General features: G+C 34.1%; 2 protein-coding genes across 2 annotated transcripts in view; both read left to right on the top strand.

Annotated features, from left to right (window-relative positions):
* LOC113403621 (EKC/KEOPS complex subunit TP53RK) overlaps window positions 1-20,539 on the top strand; it is a 297,288-nt gene that overhangs the window by 158,557 nt on the left and 118,192 nt on the right. The gene's annotated exons all lie outside the window — the stretch shown is intronic.
* On the top strand, window positions 8,112-20,350 carry LOC113403622 (pancreatic lipase-related protein 2-like). Its single transcript, XM_026644206.2, has 4 exons — window positions 8,112-8,680; window positions 14,477-14,624; window positions 17,796-17,936; window positions 19,571-20,350. The coding sequence occupies exons 1-4, from the start codon at window positions 8,572-8,574 to the stop codon at window positions 20,250-20,252; spliced, it is 1,080 nt and encodes a 359-aa protein (XP_026499991.2). The 5' UTR covers window positions 8,112-8,571; the 3' UTR covers window positions 20,253-20,350.

Genomic DNA, 20,539 nt, shown 5'->3' with positions numbered 1-20,539 from the left:
GGCGAAATAATCTGTGCCCTACCACCCCAAAAAAAAAAACAATTATTGACTACTATAATTTTGATTATATTTAAAAAAAAAAAGAGATTTCAAATAGGTTTATATCTAATATTCCTCTTAAGTTCTTTAATACACAGATCCTGTTATTTAAAATATTCGACATACTAGCTCGGCATATTCGGTAATTTGGTAGATATGCCCGTATAATATATAAGACTTAAAGCAAATCGCATGGAATAAATAAATGTTATGTGGGAGAGTTTTATACAAGCCCGTCTGGGTAGGTACCACCCACTCATAAGATATTCTATCGCCAAACAGCAGTACTCAGTATTGTAATATTCCGGTTTGAATGGTGAGTGAGCCAGCGTAAGCATTAATATCTTACGGTGACATTGCCTATGTGGTAACTAACCAGACGGGCGTGCACAAAGCCCTACCACGAAGTAAACTTTTATTTACTTCAACAAGGTTTTTTTTAAATAAAATTGTATATAATTATTGTTACTGTACATTGCTTAGGATATGATCCTGAATTAAGTAAATTAAATAATTAAACTTATACGTCCCCGATTCAACTTCGTCCAGGTAAAATAAAAAAATATATATACTATTAACAATTTAATCCACAATTGTGTTTAATTTCATCATCATGAAATTATAATTTAAATAAAAATCACTGCTTAAGTCCTTGTCTTCGCTCAGCCCGATTCAGCTTTATGAGGGATGACCTGTAAGCCTCCAGTGACGACGGCTGGATATCCGGGGCCTTTAACAGAGGGTACGCTGCCACAGTAATCATTCTTAACTATGTCACATTTCTCACTGACAACTTCATGAATTTTTTCAGTTGTCGTCGGCGGGGTACTTGGAGCCAAACGCCTGCGACTGTCCGCAAAAATACAGGTCGTCGCCATCATGAGAATCCACAACTTATACATACTGAAAAGAAATTGTTGTAGGAGTTAAATACTATAACGATTTTAGTAGTGGTATAATTTGTTTCTTATTTGAAGCACTAGCGACCCGCCCTGCCACTAAATATACTACAGAATGTCTTACAACGTTAAATTTTTCAGTCATTAGACAATACAAACCTTAATGTCCTTGCGTTTTAAATCTATAATATCTTCGAAAATATTTATTTAAATTACATGCCGTGATTCATATTGATCTGTATAAAATTCACAATTTATTTGAAGTACTTAATTGGATAATGATCAATGCTGTATTGCTTAAAATTGCTTCGAAAATAAGCCATTATTTTTTTGTGGATTATCCCTAATAAACAGACATATTAACTTGGACTTTTGTGTCAACAAAAAAATGTGTTTATTTACGACATCACTTTAGAAACCTCTAAAATTATCATTGTGCATGTTTCTCTACAATATTGTGCATGTATTATAATTATAAACCATCTTCTTGAATCAATACATCTATTAAAAAAACCGCATCAAAATCAGTCGTGTAATTTTTAAAGATGTAAACATACACAAGGACAGACAAAGGTAAGCGACTTTGTTTTATACTATGTAATGAAGTAATGGCCTTTGGGACACCTGATGGTAATTGTCATCGCCCTTAAATGGCACAGATTTTTTTATGGCTCTTATTTGAGCCGAGAGCATACAGATAAATTTGTAAATTTTCGGTAGTCTGTCTCATTAAAAACTTGTTAATACGTCAATAATAATTAATTTTTAGAACTTTTATTTTGATCAATTGCTTCACTTTTATTTCATAAATTGAATTTAGACCACACAAAAAATATATAGGTATATTGACCAAGAAAAAAATTACAATACAAAAAAAACTTACTTGAAATGGGAAGTGAAAATATAGTTGTAAAAAAAACCAAAAAGTATTTATTTAAAAAATATTTTTCCTTCTTATACTATGAACAAATTTCATGCACACCGGAACAAAAAAATTACAACAAATGCGACATTAATCCGCTTTGAATTCAATTTGTTTTTGTTTGCATAATATTGATATATATATATATAAAGATTCGATTAAGTTCGTTTTAATATTAACTGTTTATATCACTCCCTGTAGGGGGTATGATAATAAATAATAATTAAATAAAACTACAACTGAAATTACATACAAGGTATAATAATAATTATCCGTGTGAAGTTAAAAACTAGGTACACAATACTTATATTTGTTGGATTCCATTGGATTGTATTTGGTATGTACCGGATTGTACCGCATTTAGAATCTTTTGCACCTCGAAGGGGTGTCAGATATGGGGGTGCGAATATAATGTCACCAAAATAATTATTTTAATGGGTTCCGTTCGTAGGGTAGTAAGTAGGTAGTCAAGTTTCGGGAGCTTTAAATAGACTTATTAAAAGTAATAAAATTTATTTAAAAAAAAAAAAAAAATAAAATTACGACTTAATTCTAACATGAAAACATGTGGCAGAATCGGATGCCAATCATGTAATGAATGACTAAACTTAAAATTATGCAATATTAATTTTGAAGGAATCAACAACTTTACTGGAAACTCACGAGAGGTTTGGTTCCCAGAGATACCTTGCTGGCAAGAACTGTGTACTGCGCAACATAACTAGGTAGTAAATTAGTTTGTTGTTAAAATATGAGTTGTATCTACCCTGACGGACTCACAATTACATCCCTCTTTTAAAATATTCTAATCGCACAATTATATATTTTTATACTTTTTTTCTGGTTCTAATTATTTCCTACCTACTAACGAATAGCTACCATAGCGAAGTTGCCATAGTGCAAAACGCGATCCTTCATGTTTTTTAGGGCCATATTATCTCTATCAATAACGCCTGTCACGTGAGAAAATCTTATTTATTAATCATCATTATTGCTATTATTTTACAGACTAAAACTTATATCGATTATTCGTAAAACAAGAATGTCTCTAAAATGTTATTAAAGCAATTTTATGTTTTATAACAAATGCAATTTGGTTCAATGAAATGAATTATTCATGCGACTTATTTGATATACGGTTTTGTTCAGCTATATATTATGAATATTACTTCAATTCCGTATGATTTAATCACAGACGCATATATTCGTTTTAACTAAAAAGTAAATACGGTAATCCTGCTTATATAATATATTTTTGCTTGATTGGCTCGTAGGTGAAGTGCCCAGTTCACTAATCTGCAGATCTGGATTTCCAGAACTCAAACCTCAAATCAAATCAAATCAAATCAAATCAAAAATCTTTATTCAATATAGAAGTGTTTACACTTGCTTATTGATTGTCAAAAATCTACCACCGGTTCGGAATTTAGCACCTCGGACCTGAGAAGAACCAGCGAAAGAAACTCAGCGGGATATTTTTTTTTTTTTATCATTTTGCATGTACAATAATTATTATATTTTAGTTATTTGAAACAGCCTGGAGGCGATCATTTCATTCCCAAGGTGTGCAGTCAACTAAAAAGTCATTAGTGTTGTAATATCCTTTAGCACACAAACGCTCTTTAACGATTCTTTTGAATTTTATAATTGAATAATTTTGAACGTTTTCTGGGATCCTGTTGTAAAAACGTATACATTGCCCCAAAAAAGAGTTACTAACCCTGTGTAATCGGGTACTTGGAGTAACAAGTTTATTCTTGTTCCTAGTGTTAATAGAATGTACGTCACAATTTCTGGGAAAATCGTTTATGTTTTTGCGTACATACATAACATTATCAAAAACAAATTGAGAAGCGACAGTCATTATTTTAATTTCTTTAAATTTATCTCTTAACGAATCTTTTGGGCCCAGGTTATAAATGGTTATAAATGGCATAATAAAATGCTATTGAGTCTTTCTGAGAAATTGTAGTAGTAGTTGGAAGTTGACAGTGTTACCATCCTCGTGTCTCGGAAAGCACGTAGCCGCCGTTGGTCCTATAATAACTTTAAACTTCTTAAATTTAAATTATAAATCGTACAATGATTTTGAAGAGGAGTTTTGAATTGTAGTCCAGTGACTACAATTCAGAAGGTTCTCCGAGTTGATATTCTTGACTATTTTATGATCATCACAAGCTTAAGACGTCCGTAGGAGATTGCGGGATCCCACTATAGGAACAAACGATCCTTACTCTGAAGTTAGTAGTGAGAATTGTGAGTTGTACCGGAACAATATCTGTGGTTCTGTCAACAGCGCTGCCTGGGATAGGGTCTTATTAGGTTTTCAAAGTTTTCCTAAATCTGGTTAAGGATATAAAAATATGTTTATAGTAACCAGTTTATAATCAATTATGATTCATTATTAGTAAATACAAAGTAAAGTAACAGCAACAAATAACTGCAAATCTATCTTCTTGAATAGAGGATATGGTGGAAATATAGAGTTTTAGGTGATGCTCCGATGTGAAGTACTGTCTCTCCTCCCTGAGCGCACCAAACTTTTTAGAAGCCAATTTGGCTTTACCTTCCATGTGGTCGCGGAACTGAACTACTCTCGAAATGTCGACGCCAAGTATTCTTATACTGATTGCAACAGCCAGGGGAGTATTCTCTAAATGATTTAATATGACAAATGGTGACTTTTAACAGTCAAACAGCAATCTTGAAACTCGTTTAAAGCCAGAATTATAATTATTTTACCCCCTTCCGATACGATGCTTTCAAAATAAATAATGAAGTACAATATTCATTAAAAAAAAATCGATACATTGACATTGAGCTATCGAATAATATAAAATAATTACAAATATAATAAAACAAATACATAAAATTATTACCTATAATTTACCGTAAAATATTTTTAAGCTGAAGAATAACTGTAGTAGCAACATAAATGATAAACATTTTGGGGTACGTTACACTAGTCACAATTGGTAAGTAATTTTTATGACGTCTAAGAGTGTTTATTGTTGCATAAATAGTATATATAGTGTTGCAAAATGTGTTAAATTACGACCAATTTCATCAACGTTCACAACGTTAACATCCACAGGCCAATACCACGCCTCTTCGCTTCGAGGTGTGCGAGTAGAAAGAACTGGTGTTGCAGCTAAATGTAACAAGATAAGAGTTCAATTAATTTTTCGTAATCATCGTTAGTTTTAAAATTTAGCTTGTGACGTCACTTGGTGGCTTTGTGCAAGCCCGTTTGGGTACTACCCAGTCATCACATCACATGTTCTACTGCCAAAGAGCAATACTTTCTATTGCTATGTTCCGGTTTGAAGATATAGTTACACAGTGTCAACAGACACAAAGGACATCGGTGATGAACAGGATGGTTAACATGTACTACAGTTTCAATGTCTATGTGTGGTGGTGATCACTGACCATCAGATGGCCTATTCGCTCGTCTATTTTATTAAAAAAAAGGCAGGCTCTTTAAAAAATAACTTAAATCAAATCAATAGATAGATACATCCAAGGTTACGGGTTAAGACAACACGTTAGTGAAGATTTGATTACCTAAGAAAAAAGTTATCTATAATATGTTATACTATACAACTAGCTGTGCCCGCGACTTCGTGCGCATTTGAATTTAATAAAAAAGCGTGACTTTATTATTATTTTACATATAATTCTAAAACAAAAGTAAAACTAAGTCCTAAGTTACTCCTCATTACATCAGCTATCTGCCAGTGAAAGTCCCGTCAAAATCGGTCTAGCCGTTCCAAAGATTAGCCGGAACAAACAGACAGACAGACAGACAAAAATTGTAAAAAATGTTATTTAGGTATGAGTACCGTGTATACGTACATATGCATTTAGTAAAACGCGGTTATTTTAATATTACAGACAGACACTCCAATTTTATTATATGTATACAATGTATATTATAGTCCCTTAATCTCAGATCGGATTAGTATATCAGTTTTCTTATTTTATAAAACAAAACTAGCTACCCGATCCGGTTTCGCACGGGAATAATTGTCGACATAAAACCATTATATCGAAATACTTAAACCTCTGTCCGTATATATTTCTTTCAATTTACACAAAAATATGCCAACCATCCTAATGAATCGCTCCGTATTAAAATCCGTTCGATACTTTTTGAATTAATCACGTTCATACACACAGACAGACGCGACAGGGTGACTTTTCTTTATAATATGTGATACACAAACAATTGAACGCAGAAGTTCGTGAGACAGTTATGAATATGACACACTGGATGTTTAAGAGTAATGAGTATTGAGGTCATTACGGTACATCGGTTATTTGGCTGTATATAAGGCGATGTTTGCCATTCCGTTGTTGATTAGTTTTCATTACCAGAAGAAAAAAATATTAATAGTGCTGTAATAATATAGAAGATATCATAATAATGTATGTTTTGGTAAGTATTTATTGATTGTTTATTTGTATTTTAATTAATATGTTGTTATCGGTAAATTGTGTTGAATTTTAATTGGCTAACTGCCAAATGCCAGATAACGAAATTGTTTTTTTTTTTTTTAATTTAATACTAAACGTAAGTTATTCATCATTATGCCCTGGATTATGTTTTTGTTTATAATTGTAAGAATTGTGTTCCCAATTAGTCGGATTAAAAAAAAATTGTACAAAAATGGATTAATGGATAAAAATATTGAATGAAATAAAACACGTTTATTAATATAAACTATAAATCCTAATAAACCAGTCTGTAAATGTAGCAGTTACTGATGGGTTAAAGCCTCCCTTCCCTTTAAGGAGAAGGTTTGAAGCTAATTCCACTTCGCTGCTCCAATGTGTGTTGTTAGATACATATGTGGCATAATTTCATTTAAAGTGGTTTCCTGGCGATGTTTTTTACCGCCGAGTATGAGATTAATTATGAGCAGAAATGAAGGAGTGGTGCCTGCACGATTTGAACGCAATCATCTGTTAAGATGCACGCGTTCTAACCACTGGCGCATATCTTCCAATAATTTTCATATCATATTGAATAATAAATATTAATAAATATTGGACAACATCACATACATTACTCTGATCCCAATGTAAGTAGCTAAAGCACTTGTGTTATGGAAATCAGAAGTAACGACGGTACCACAAACACCCAGACCCAAGACAACATAGAAAACTAATGAACTTTTTCTTCATCGACTCGGCTGGGAATCGAACCCGGGATCTCGGAGCGGCGTACCCATGAAAACCGGTGTACACACGACTCGACTTTATTTAATAATTCGTGTGATAATTTCATTTGGTGTCGAAGAACCAAAGTTATATGGATTCTTGGTATTCATTAAAAATCGATTTACACTATGCGCTTTACTTGTTGAATTCAAAAACACAAAGTGCCGTTACGTCCTAACAAATCTTTTAAGTACATGGGATAACACTTAAAAAAAGAAAACCAATGAACCAATGATACTCCTTGACGTAATTGGGTTACGTTTTGTTTATGCTCGAATATAATTATTATAAATCATTTAATAATTACCTAAATAATATAAGATCATCAAAATAAGTTTCAAGTGCAACAGCGTTTTATATTTTTAATTTGTCTGTAAAAAAGATAAAGAATTTATTGCAATTGTATTTTAATTGTAGATATTATTATAATGAAATTAATATTTTTAATATTGCGTTATCATGCGAACTATAAAGTTTAATAATTTTTATTTAATTTTTTTTAGTACATATCCATCCTTCTTGTACATAGTCTGCAGACTCTTGACGCAGTTGCAAAAGACAAGACCTACTTAGCCAAGGAACAGGCAATGCTGAATAAACTCTATAAGCCCTGGCACACCATTGACATCCCCCCCGAACATCCTAGAAAAGGGGAGTATAGCTGCAAGGGTGGTATTTGCAAGACCAAAGTACCATGTAAGGATTGCCAAGGACCGGTACCTCTTGATGTTAATTGGGAATATATTCAAAAATAAACGTACCTATATGCTGTTCGTTTTTTTATTGTATTAAAAAAGTATAAAATACTTTTAATTTTATTTAAGGTCAGAGAAGAGAGTAAAATAATAATAATAATAAATTGATACTTGAAAATTACTAATCTTTTAGGCAAATAAGTGTTTTTATTATTGATCTCCGCCTCAGACTCTTAGCAAACGCTTCGAATAACTTAATACCTTCTTAATTATAAATTTTCTTAAGCAATCATATGCGATGAAATAAAAATAAATCTCTTTAGGAAAATACATCATAAGAAAACAACAATGAATTTGTTTTGTCATACGACATTCCAAAGCATGTTTACGAGTTTAGCATCAAGTACATAATCTTAATTTTTTTATAACAAGATACTTTCTTAGATAGGTTTATCGTCAATCTATTACATTATTAAGTTAAGAAACACGACAGAATACAACGGACATACTTTACTTTTTAAATTGTGTTAGTTTATAACTGTCTGTTAAACCAGGTGGTCGTTGCGCGGTTGAATTTTAAAAAGTAAAATGTCAGATATTATTTTTCGCGCCAATGGCTTACGTTGAAGGTCAAAGCCCCCATACGTGCCTAGATTTTGAAAAATGTCCACGAACGTTGCCCTCACTGTATTGGGATATAGGAACAAATTAAGCTTCATTCGATGCTTATACATTCGTCGTATAAATTGTCTGAATATTTATTGTAACATTAAAATAATAACTCAAAAAAATGTCTGTGCGAGTGCTCGTTTTATGCGTCCAAGTGTTTTTATTATTTTCCGTGGAATGTGGGGACCCTAGGAGCGAAGAAGGTTACCCGAGGGGATTTATGGCAGTATGTATGTGATACCTTTATTTGACTACATACTAAATTGTATTTTTAATTTATTTATTTATTAATACCAAAATATAAATGTAAAAAATATAAATTTATTATCTTAATATAAACACAACTTAGAAAATAGTAAATTAGTAAATATTTACAATGTAATCTACATATTTTGTTTCAAAAGATAACAAATAAATTTAAAAAAAAAAACATTTTTTTTTCAGGTATTATTTGAACGAGTTATAAATTAAAATTTTCAAATGCTAATGAAATTGACATACGAGTTAAAAAAAAAAAAAAAAAAATTGAGTCAAAATCCGTTCTAATTTAAAGTGAAATGAGATGTTTTTAAATGCAACAAACAAATCATAATTTTAATTGAAACTTTAAACACAAACATCGCGCAACCAAACGTAAACGATGATAATCAATTTATTTCTATAATATACATCAGCTGTCCGTCCCGACGTCCTCAAGTTGCCATAAAAAATTTATATAGGTACTTCCCGAACGCAGTGCCAGCTACTAAAATACACAAAAAAAAATCAGCGAAATTTTTCCAACCCTTTAGGAAGAGTTTATTTACATACAAGCGTACAAACGATTTATTTAAAAAAAAAATTAAGTAGTCTTATTATAAAGATTATAATATCTTGAACGGTTTTTTTATTTGTATGATTTATTTCATTACGATTTAACTGGCAAGTATCTCATATCTTAGTTCATGAAATTAGTTAACCAGTGTAAAATTATAGTCGCTCGCTCGTTATGTTAGTTTAAACAGCAAATACTCCATGGAAGCAAGAGTTTCGACACTCCTTGTGAATTAACTGTTATTACATTGCGTTTTGCTCGTCCACTTATTAAATTATTCAAAATAATATATTTGAGCTAATACTAGGCGTCGCGACTTTGCCTAGGGAAATTAAAAAAAAATAAACCTATTTGCACACATCCGTCTACAGTACTACAGAAATGTATAGGTAGTTATAACGATGTTTATGTATCTTGGTTGTCAGTGTTGTATGAATCACTTTTAGGAAAACTTTTCTATCGTATTGAAGGAAAATCTCTCGTTATCGCATTGCTTGATACCTACATCTAAACACAAGATTCAATCGGTATTAGGTTGCCCGAGTCTGTGCTAAAAATCAGAGTTTCACAAGGATCAGTTTTAGGTCCTTTTTTATTTTTGATACACATAAATGAGCTTTATAAGTTAATGAAATTATTTCTAAATTTTGTCAAGTTAAAAAACAATCATGAGGATGAAAATAATATGTCACCACAAAACATATTAGTTGCCTAGGCGCATTCGCGATGTAAAAAATGGTCAATATTTGCTATGGCGCCAGTATGAGCGGTGGTGAATGAGTCAATAGCTGTCCGTCAGTCTACTTACTTACTGCACTGGCTCAGTAAATTTCTATAAAAATGATAACGAATGGCAAATGTGTTTACGGAATTCGCTTTAAGTGATTTCTCTCAATCTAATGGAACATAAAAAACTGTTCTCGCAACACCCAATACTTTTGTTCGTCGTTCACACGGCAACGTTGGTTGCGGAAGGACATTTTGTCTACTGATTAAATGCACTTATTATCAAATGTAAGTACGTATATATAACAATCATATATTATTATGATTAACTAGTTTTCGCCCTCAGCTTCCGTGTTAAGACAGAGCGGTCGTAGACTTTGGATATTAAAAAGCCTATGTCCGTCATTGCAGTTCAAGCTTGCTTCATATTGAATTTCCTTAAAATCAGTAGTTTAGGCGTTAAAGCGTAATAGACTGACAGACATACTCGTAGTTACTTTATAATAAAAATATCGATGAGGGATTTCATTACGTTCTTTTTCGATGAATTTTTGTCCTGCTTCTGACACACTATTTATTTTCATGCAGCAGACACAACCTTCTGTCGTTCTCTATATGACGTAATTTAATCTGGATGCATAAAAAATATAATAATAAACAATACTACTGTTTTCTTTCTTTCTTCGTATATATAACAAATGATCTGAAAATGTGTCTCCTGATGGTGAGTGATCACCATAGATAAAGGGTTTTCCATTAAGGGCGCTTGATCTTTGAAATGCAAAAAAAAAAACATGTAGGAGAGATATTTGCGAAATTTTTTTTTATTTGGAAGGTCTATCGACCCCATTATGTATGGAATATGACATCATTCAAATGACCGCCACGGCTTCGGTTGGTGGCGCGCACACGAAAGGTCCAATTTTCGATGACTCTGGTGCACAAATCGGGCTGTATTTGATCGATGGCGTGGCGTATGTTGACTTTGAGGGCATCGGTGGTTTGCGGCTTGTTGGCATAGACCTGCGACTTAAGAAAACCCCACAAGAAAAAGTCCAGCGGGGTCAAATCGCACGATCTCGGTGGCCAGTTCACGTCGCCTCCGCGCGAGATGACCATGTCCAGAAATTGCTCGTGCAGAACTTCCATCGTAGCGTGTGCTGTGTGGCACGTAGCGCCGTCCTGTTGAAACCACATGTTGTCCAGATCCATATTCTCGATTTCAGGCCAAAAGAAGTTGGTTATCATCGACCGGTATCGCTCACCATTGACGGTGACGGCCACACCATTATCGTTTTCGAAAAAATACGGACCAATCACGCCTCCGGCCCAAAATCCGCACCAAACAGTCACTTTCTGCGGGTGCATTGCCACTTGGTGAACCTCGTGTGGATTGGTCTCGTCCCAAATACGGCAATTTTGCTTGTTGACATAGCCATTCATCCAAAAATGCGCCTCGTCGCTGAAGATGATTTTTTTGCCAAAATCGGCGTCAACTTCCAACTGCTCTAATGCCCAGTCAGCGAACACACGGCGCTGTCTATGGTCATTAACCTTGAGCTCTTGGGTCAGCTGGATCTTGTACGGGTGCAGGCTCAAGTCACAACGCAAAATTCGCCAAGTTGTCGTCTGCGAAAGGCCGAGTTCCTGTGCGACACTGTCGCGCACAGCGGCGATATTCTCGGCAGATCTCGCGTTACGTTGACGCACGGGAACCGGCTGTTTGTTAACTGACCCGGTTGACTCGAATTTGTCCACCAATCGACGGATAGTCGACTCGGCAGGACGATCATCGCGACCGTAAAACGGGTGAAGTGCGCGGAACGTTGCTCGAACTGAAGACCCATTTTCATAAAACAATTTTATGATTTGCACGTGCTGCTCGTCACTGTAACCTGCCATGGTGGTTTGGGAGGACGGAATGAATATAACACACTGCATTTGACAGCTGTCACTCAAACAACATGGCCGCAATCAGCTGTCAAAGTTCAAGCGTCCCTATTGGAAAACCCCTTATAAGCGCTGTATGAGGTATTAAGCACCAACTACATCGTCATTGTACCACCAATCTTAGGAACAAAGGTGTTATGCTTATATTGATATATGTTTTGCTCCTGACATCCATTTTGAATACAATCAATCCTATCCTCTCCCTTTCAGGACAAGGTTTAAAGCTTATTCCACCATGCTACTCCAATGCCGGTTGGTGGAAACACATGTGGCAGAACATAAACATAAACATAATCAGCCTATAAATTTCCCACTAAGGCCTCCTCTCCCGTTGAGGAGAAGGTATGGAGCATATTCCACCACGCTGTTCCAATGCGGGTTGGTGGAATGGCATGTGGCAGAATTGTATTGAAATTAAACACATGCAGGTTTCCGGAAGCAGAAGATGAATTATAAACATAAATTAAGCACATAAAAGTTCAGCCTGTTTTTGAACCTGCAATCGAAGGTTAAGGTTTTAGGTATCACTGGACAAACTCGGCTCATTTCAATATTTTTTATTTAAAAAAAACGCCGGCCGAAAATAAAACATTTGTTAAAACAATAAAACCTTCGTTTTAAATTTTATTGTCTGTGATTTTATAATTATTTGGTTTTTCAAATTCAATAAGACAAAAATACAACGATTAACATAAAAAAAAAACAAAGGAATTTTTATTACATCCTTTTACTAAAATTTTCAAGGTTAAGGATATAAATTATACAAACTGATATAAAATTATGACGTATGATTTTTGTATATTTCAATGGCATGAGAATTTAAGATAAATGAACAATGAATTTAATTTCAACCTTGAGTTGAAATTAAATCGTTGTTCGAGACTTAAATAATATATTATAATATTCATTTAAGAGCGTAGTTTGTACGCGTGGGAATTTATTTTAGAACACACACATACGTACCTAAATTTCGATTTAAATATCGGCAAAGTTGATATGGAAACTTTGAATACAGATTAAATAGGTACCTAAGCGTTGCTGGGTATTATAAATAAAAACATGTTAATCTAGAACTGTTTGTATTTAATAATGCAGCATAGTTAACTGCTCATGCCATTGGAACGTACTTAGGTTAAATTGTTTTATTTTCAAACAATGCAATAAATAATTCGCAAAGTATTACCGCCAATCACATTCACGGGGTTGCTTAAACATGTCATTATGTACTCAAACATTAACATCATGAAATTGCCTAATATCCTATCATATTTCATAACTTTAGAACTATTCTGGAGAACAAATTCGAAACTCACCGCAGAACACGATCGTGTAAAGATCATGTCGAAGAAAACATGTGACATCGATTTTATTTAACTTCTAGATGTGAGATGGTTTTATTGTAATGCGAATAATCAATCAATTAACATAAAACTTGTGCCAGAAAATCCATCGCATTTGAGAGAAGGTGAAGTAGACAATTTTTTTAGGCTTATGACGTGACAAGATTGAATTTGACGTTCTTGTAATAATTATCACATCCCTTTGAGGAGAAGGTTTTAGGAAGGAGCATATTCCACCACGCTACTCCAATGCGTGTTGGTGGAATACACATGTGGCAGAATTTCGTTGAAATTAGACATTAATACTATTTTTGTACTGCAGAAGAGGGCTATTCGTGCAATTTATAACCTGGGCCCAAAAGATTCGTTAAGAGATAAATTTAAAGAAATTAAAATAATGACTGTCGCTTCTCAATTTGTTTTTGATAATGTTATGTATGTACGCAAAAACATAAACGATTTTCCCAGAAATTGTGACGTACATTCTATTAACACTAGGAACAAGAATAAACTTGTTACTCCAAGTACCCGATTACACAGGGTTAGTAACTCTTTTTTGGGGCAATGTATACATTTTTACAACAGGATCCCAGAAAACTTTCAAAATTATTCAATTATAAAATTCAAAAGAATCGTTAAAGAGCGTTTGTGTGCTAAAGGATATTACAACACTAATGACTTTTTAGTTGACTGCACACCTTGGGAATGAAATGATCGCCTCCAGGCTGCTTCAAATAACTAAAATATAATTATCATTGTACATAATAATGGTTAAAAAAAAAAAAAGAAATATATCCCGCTGAGTTTCTTTCGCCGGTTCTTCTCAGGTCCGAGGTGCTAAATTCCGAACCGGTGGTAGATTTTTGACAATCAATAAGCAAGTGTAAACACTTCTATATTGAATAAAGATTTTTGACTTTGACTTTGACTTTGACTTAGACACATGCAGGTTTCCTCGCGATGTTTTCCTTAACCGCCGAGCACGAGATGAGTCATAAACACAAATTAAGCACATGAAAATTCAGTGGTGCTTGCTTGGGTTTGAACCCGCAATCATCGGTTAAGAGGCACGCGTTCCACCCACTGAGCCATCTCGGCTCACTTCGTATATCACTTGTAAAATATTGAAAACCGACATAAACGGTGTCGCGTATCACTCTCTGACATTTCAAACTACACAAAAAATATTATTTCAGGTTCAGGGTCCACGAAACCAGCCTCAATCCCCAGGAGTCAGCTGAAGTACCTCTTCTTCGTGGTCCAGGGTAAGGGGCGGTCGAGGAAATCCTATAATTATTGGGACGCGAAAAACATCGCTACAGATCCAAGGATAGACTTGCGTAGGTAAAAACATTTATAAAATATTCATGTTATTTCATTTCAACCTTATTTTATTCCATTTACTAGAATAAAATCTTTATTAATATTAAATTATTGACATTAGGGTCCAAACTATATACAAATAACAATTAACAACAGTTACTATACAAATCACGGCCTCGTGGAATTTCAATTCCGATCCTTTAGGCGAAAAATTATCTAGGGCTCCTGCCACCAGTGTAAGCAATAAGGCGAGGTGTTATACTTTGAATGAAGACGTATGCACTAGTACTCCAAGGTCCCAGTGTTTCATCAGAAAATGGGACAAAAACATCATTTAGAGACGAATATTTGGATCGTTTGTTCGGTTTAGCTTTTTCAGCGATGGCTCCATTGTAGTGGACTATTTTCTCAATGTAATGTACCAAAGTGCATCATTACAGGCACATCGTAATACTCATTTCTTCTCGCTCACTCAAATAAGCCCAAATCTGACCAGTTACAATGCAGGTTAATGCACTCGGTGACACACATTAAAGACTATAAATTTCAAATTGTAAGGACCTCCTTCTCCTTTGTCCAAACCCTATTCCCCGTTCAGCTGGGGACAGGTGTCCTTGTACGTATGCGCCAGAGAGCTCTTTTCTGGCTTGTCTGTTCACTCAGATTCTCTTTCTGGGCCTCTTTTTGGATGTTTGTTCAAATTATAAGGACCATTAGTTTATAATAAAGTTTGACAGATTGTAAACTACCAAATTATATAATAATACGAGTTTACGATGAGAAAATAAAGTTTCATGTTTCTAACTTAAAAAATGACTTACTTCCATACAAACATTCAACCTCTATTTCAACCCCTTAGGAGTAGAATTTCCAAAATTATTTCCTTAGTGGGCTACTCAATAGAAAGATCCTGCTCACCAAATTTCATGGCCCTAACTTTAATAGTTTACTCTCGGCAATGATGGATCAATCAGTCAGGACATGTTATTTTATATAGATAAGAGATAAGTATAGATATGCATAGATATATATCCAGCATAGTTAAAATTGAGATTGGCCATCGTAGCCAAAACTCGGTCAGGTGGACTTCGTCATGAATTTAAACTTTTATTCAGTATAAAGTTTGTCTTCAAACTGACCTTTGTTAAACAAGTTCTTAACGATAGAACTTTAAAATGAGCGAAATGTGGTTTTAAAACTACTCGTACGTCGCACATTTCAGTTTCGCTTTTTGTGTGGAACTTACCGTGGACTTTCTGAAATTCTGAAAAAAGGTGTCATCACTCAGGGCCGGACCGTAAGCTTAGGTAGCTCTGGGCTAACACTACTTAGGGGCCCACCTAAGACATATCTGAACGTAGACTTGAATTAAATTACTTGAATGGGTTCAATTATTTGCAAGACTCGCAGGGCTGCAAACCATACGAACTGTTTAATTTAATAAAGTAAAATTCGTCTATTTTTGAGTTTGACTTGACTTAACTGGGCGCCCCTTGAATCCACGGGGCCCTGGGCTGAAGCCCAAAAAGCCATATGGTAGATCCGGCCCTGTCATCACTGGTTTTTGATATCTCCAAGCGCAAGATGAATTTAAATCATAGTGTAGCTGTACACGTGAATCTAAACAACGGATTATTGGATTAAAATCCATTAAACTTGAATAATTTTGATTTGTGTCTATTACAGCTTCCTTTGTAAATCCTGTATGTGTATTGGGGCAGACTAACCTTTTAAATAAAAGGGAAAACCTTAGCCATATAAGGGACGATACTTACATTTTTTTTTATATATATCTAAACAGATAGACGGACGAATACATGATCACCAGCGCAAATAGACACTTACGAATATTAACCATTCCTTACATCGGCTATGCGCCCCCAAACTTGGGAGCTAAGATCTTAAATCACACATACCCTATTAGGGATATAGCGTCTAATATTCGAGTACCTACACATACTTGCACAAAGTCCTAAGTCGTCGATAAATTATAATATTTCGACACGTGTATTCAAAAATCGATTGATACAAGATAAAACACAAACATTTTATCGAAACCGTTATCAACGGTAAACACATAAACAATTACTCATCATTCTGTGACATCATATTATTTACACAACCAGCTCCGTGCAGTTGCACCCACGGCTTAACTCCGCCATCATGAGTTGTACTTGATATTAGTCTATATACTCGTAATAATAAAGCCTTTATTGCTGTTATGGTTTATACAAATAGATTATAAAACACATTTTTCATTTTTGCCTTAAACTTTGTAGTAAAATATCGGTTCACGGTCGTTGGTCTCCTACAGCTTGTCATCCGACAAAGACCTCCTCTAAAGATTTTCATTCATACCTATATTTTGCTTTGCGAGACCATATTGGACCCGCTGCTGTTTTAATATCGTCCTCCCATCTCATATATTGTCTACCTCGGCATCTTTTACCATCTCAGGGGTACCATCCTGTTAAGAGCCTTGTCCATTTTTCTGTCTTTTCCCTTATCATGTGACCTGCCCATCTCCACTTGCGTTTTATTTATTTATTGGAAAAGTTACACCTTCAACATATCACTAAGCACTTAAAATTAATATCTGACTTGGGTAACATACAAAGTGATACGTCTTTAAAGATGTAACCAACAATATATGATGTTTATATGATGTGTATACATCCTTGAATTTTGTTTTACAAGTCTATAACTTTAACCAATAAATGGACCATCTCAAAAAAGCTTTAGTTATCTAAAGCTTTTTTTAAATAGACCCAGTGGATATACGATCGATAAATAGTATTGGTTGAGTATTTAAATTTGCCAAAGTATAACAATTTTAATGGCACGCGCACTTGGCACTATACGCTCCCTAGGGATTTTAATATCTATAGAAGAATAGTATTAAAGGTAACAATTTAAAAAGTTTAATTAAAACAATATCTCCCGTACGGATGGGGTAAACGCATGTAATCCTTGCATGTAAGCTGGGGGCGTGAGTGTTGATTATTTTATTTTCTGTCAATAAATAAATTAAAAAAAGATCCTAATTAGCACGCTCAAACAAACAAACATACTGTCTAGCTTTATTATATTCGTATATATAAATAGATAATATATAATGCCCCTCATGATATTCGTTGTGATCCGTATTTTATTTTTAATTTAAAATGTATGAAAATGTTTTTTTTTTTACAGAAAAACCATGGTAGTTGCAATCGGATACTTGGACAGTACAAGTTTTCCGATATCCGGAATGTTCGCTAATGAGTACGAAGCTAAGGGGTACAACGTGATCCTAATTGACAACCAGCGCTTCGCCACGGTTCACTACTATTTGTAAGTTCTTAGTATCTACCAGCTGTTGTAATTGTGTTGACTTCCTCTATATATTTATTTCTAATAAATTAACAGAATTGAAAATGAGGCGCTTAATGGTAAATAGTCACCATCGCTCAGACGAAAATGTCTATATATTTTTTATATGATAGATGGCAAACGAGCAGAAGGCTTACCTGATGGCAAGTGACTACCACCGCCTATGAACATCTGCAACACTGGGGCTTGCAGATGTGTTGCCGGCCTTTAAGGAAGGAGTACGCTCTTTTCTTGAAGGTTCGCAAGTCGTATCGGTTCGATACAGTGTGATACACCATTACAGGCGTTTACATTATACATTTATAGCAAAAAAAACTAAACACTATACTCATACATTAATATGTCTTTAAAATAAAAACAAAAATTTTACTTGACACTAATTAAGAAAAGAGGTTAACATTTTCTTAGAATTATTGCTATGCCTTTGGAAATATTGACTATCCGTTATGATTCTGATGCCCCGTGCTTGGAAACTCAAACTTCAAACAGGCCCACAACAATACTAAGTATTGCTGGGTGGCGAAATTTGTGATGAGTAACTATCCAGACAGGCTTGCACAAAGCCCTACCAATCAATGTCTATCAATATATTGTTGTTAATAGATCATTTCATGGAAGATACGACGTGACTTCTAACATAAAAGCCCGAAGTAATATTTTAAAAAAATTCAAACAGAATATAAAAAAAGTATAAAAATAGTATAATATTAGACGCGTCCGTTGGTATGTCAAATTATATTTGCATTGGAATCCATTTTGCATCGTTTGCCAAACAACAGCTGTCGCACGGTTTATTTATACGCGGAAGCTTATTTAAAGATTTAAAAAAATCATAGATTTTCTATTTATGACGTTAAAAGCATGATTAATACTTTAATTTACTTTAAAATCCGAGATGGCCAAATGGTTAGATAGAACATGTCAATCTTAACCAAAGAGCGCGCGTTGATAGCCGGAAAAGAACCTGTGATTTTTCATGTGTTTAATTTGTTTAGAAAACATCTTGGTAACCTTCATATTACGTCGAATGAAAATCTGCCACTTGTGTTTTCATCCGCATTGGAATAGCATGGTGAAATAACCTCCAATAACTTAAGTTGGAGTTTACAGGTCCTTTAGTTAAAAATATTTGGCTCATTTTATTGAGGAACAGATATTTAATAGTGAATCAAGCGACGTAAAGTTTTTGAGATTTAATTTTATATTTAAAAAAAATAATATGTTAAATAAAAACAGACATCAGGATGCAATGGCAAAAGTTTTTATCGACTGAACCATAAAAACATATATATTTTTATGAATAAATAATAAATATTTAAAATGAAATACAAAAGTATCACAGCTGATTGACATTTTGTTCATGAGTCCATTAAGGGTTATATGATAACAATCTCACAGAAGTCTTTCAACTGCTTCTTAATTTTACCCATACGATTACATTGTTATGTAAAACTTGATTATTAGTTTGCAATATTTTCGAAATGGACGTAATATTTGGTTTCACTTATGAACCACATTTTATTCAATAATTAGTTACGGTTACCGCTGTACCGATGTATAAATAATAATACCATAAATTTATTTTACCGTTACAGAGCTTCACGCCTAATGCGTCCTGTCGGCAAACACGTAGCTGAGGTTTTAGTGGAATTAACTCGAGCTGGATTAGACCCAACCAACACCGAGCTTCTAGGCTTTAGCCTCGGCGGTCAAACAGCCAGCTACATAGCGAAAAACTACCAACAAATGACAGGAAAGAATATATCAAGGATAACAGCTTTGGAACCGTCTGGACCTTGTTTCAGGACTCTTTCCTCTCAAGAACGTCTAGACGCATCGAATGCGGACTTCGTTCAAGTTGTACACACGAATATCGATGGATACGGAATGAGTGCTAGGATGGGGCATGTTGATTTCTATGTAAATGGGGGGGAATTTCAACCGACAGACTTGAACGTATATCCTTGTACTGCAACATGTAGCCATTTTAGGGTATTAAGTCTTTGGGTATCAGCTATGAGGAATCCGAAGAAATTTATAGGTATTAAATGTAATAGTATTCAAGAAGCGAGAGACTCTGCGTGCTACAACATAGTTCCTTTATCGACAAACGTCATGGGCGAAAACGTCAATGTCACAAATCAAGGTATATTTTATCTGTCAACGGACAAAGTTTTTCCTTATTATCTAGGAAAGAACGGTTTAAAGCCAGAGTACGATTCGTGGAGAAAAATTAGTAATATCAACGATGGTAATGAAACTGAAGTATACACGTAGCTATTAAAAGTATTTTTTTAAGACAAATAACTTTATGAAAAGAATTAAAGGCAGTCTATGGCTGGGTAGTAGAACTCTTTTTGGTAATATTCTTTTACTACTAAGTATTACTGAATGTGATATACTTTGTTAAATTAAAAAATACAACAATAATAAAATAATTTATATATGTAGCTTTTTCAACAAATATTTTAATACGATAACAGTATCAACAAATAACAATTTTGTGTATTTTATTTTTTACCTTTCTACAAATAAAATTTAATTATACATTTATTATTCTTTTC

Source organism: Vanessa tameamea, chromosome 25, assembly GCF_037043105.1.
Source record: "Vanessa tameamea isolate UH-Manoa-2023 chromosome 25, ilVanTame1 primary haplotype, whole genome shotgun sequence".
NCBI classification, from domain to species: Eukaryota; Metazoa; Arthropoda; class Insecta; order Lepidoptera; family Nymphalidae; genus Vanessa; species Vanessa tameamea.
The sequence above is the reverse complement of the archived record's forward strand: the minus strand, read 5'-3'. Positions and strand labels throughout refer to the sequence as shown.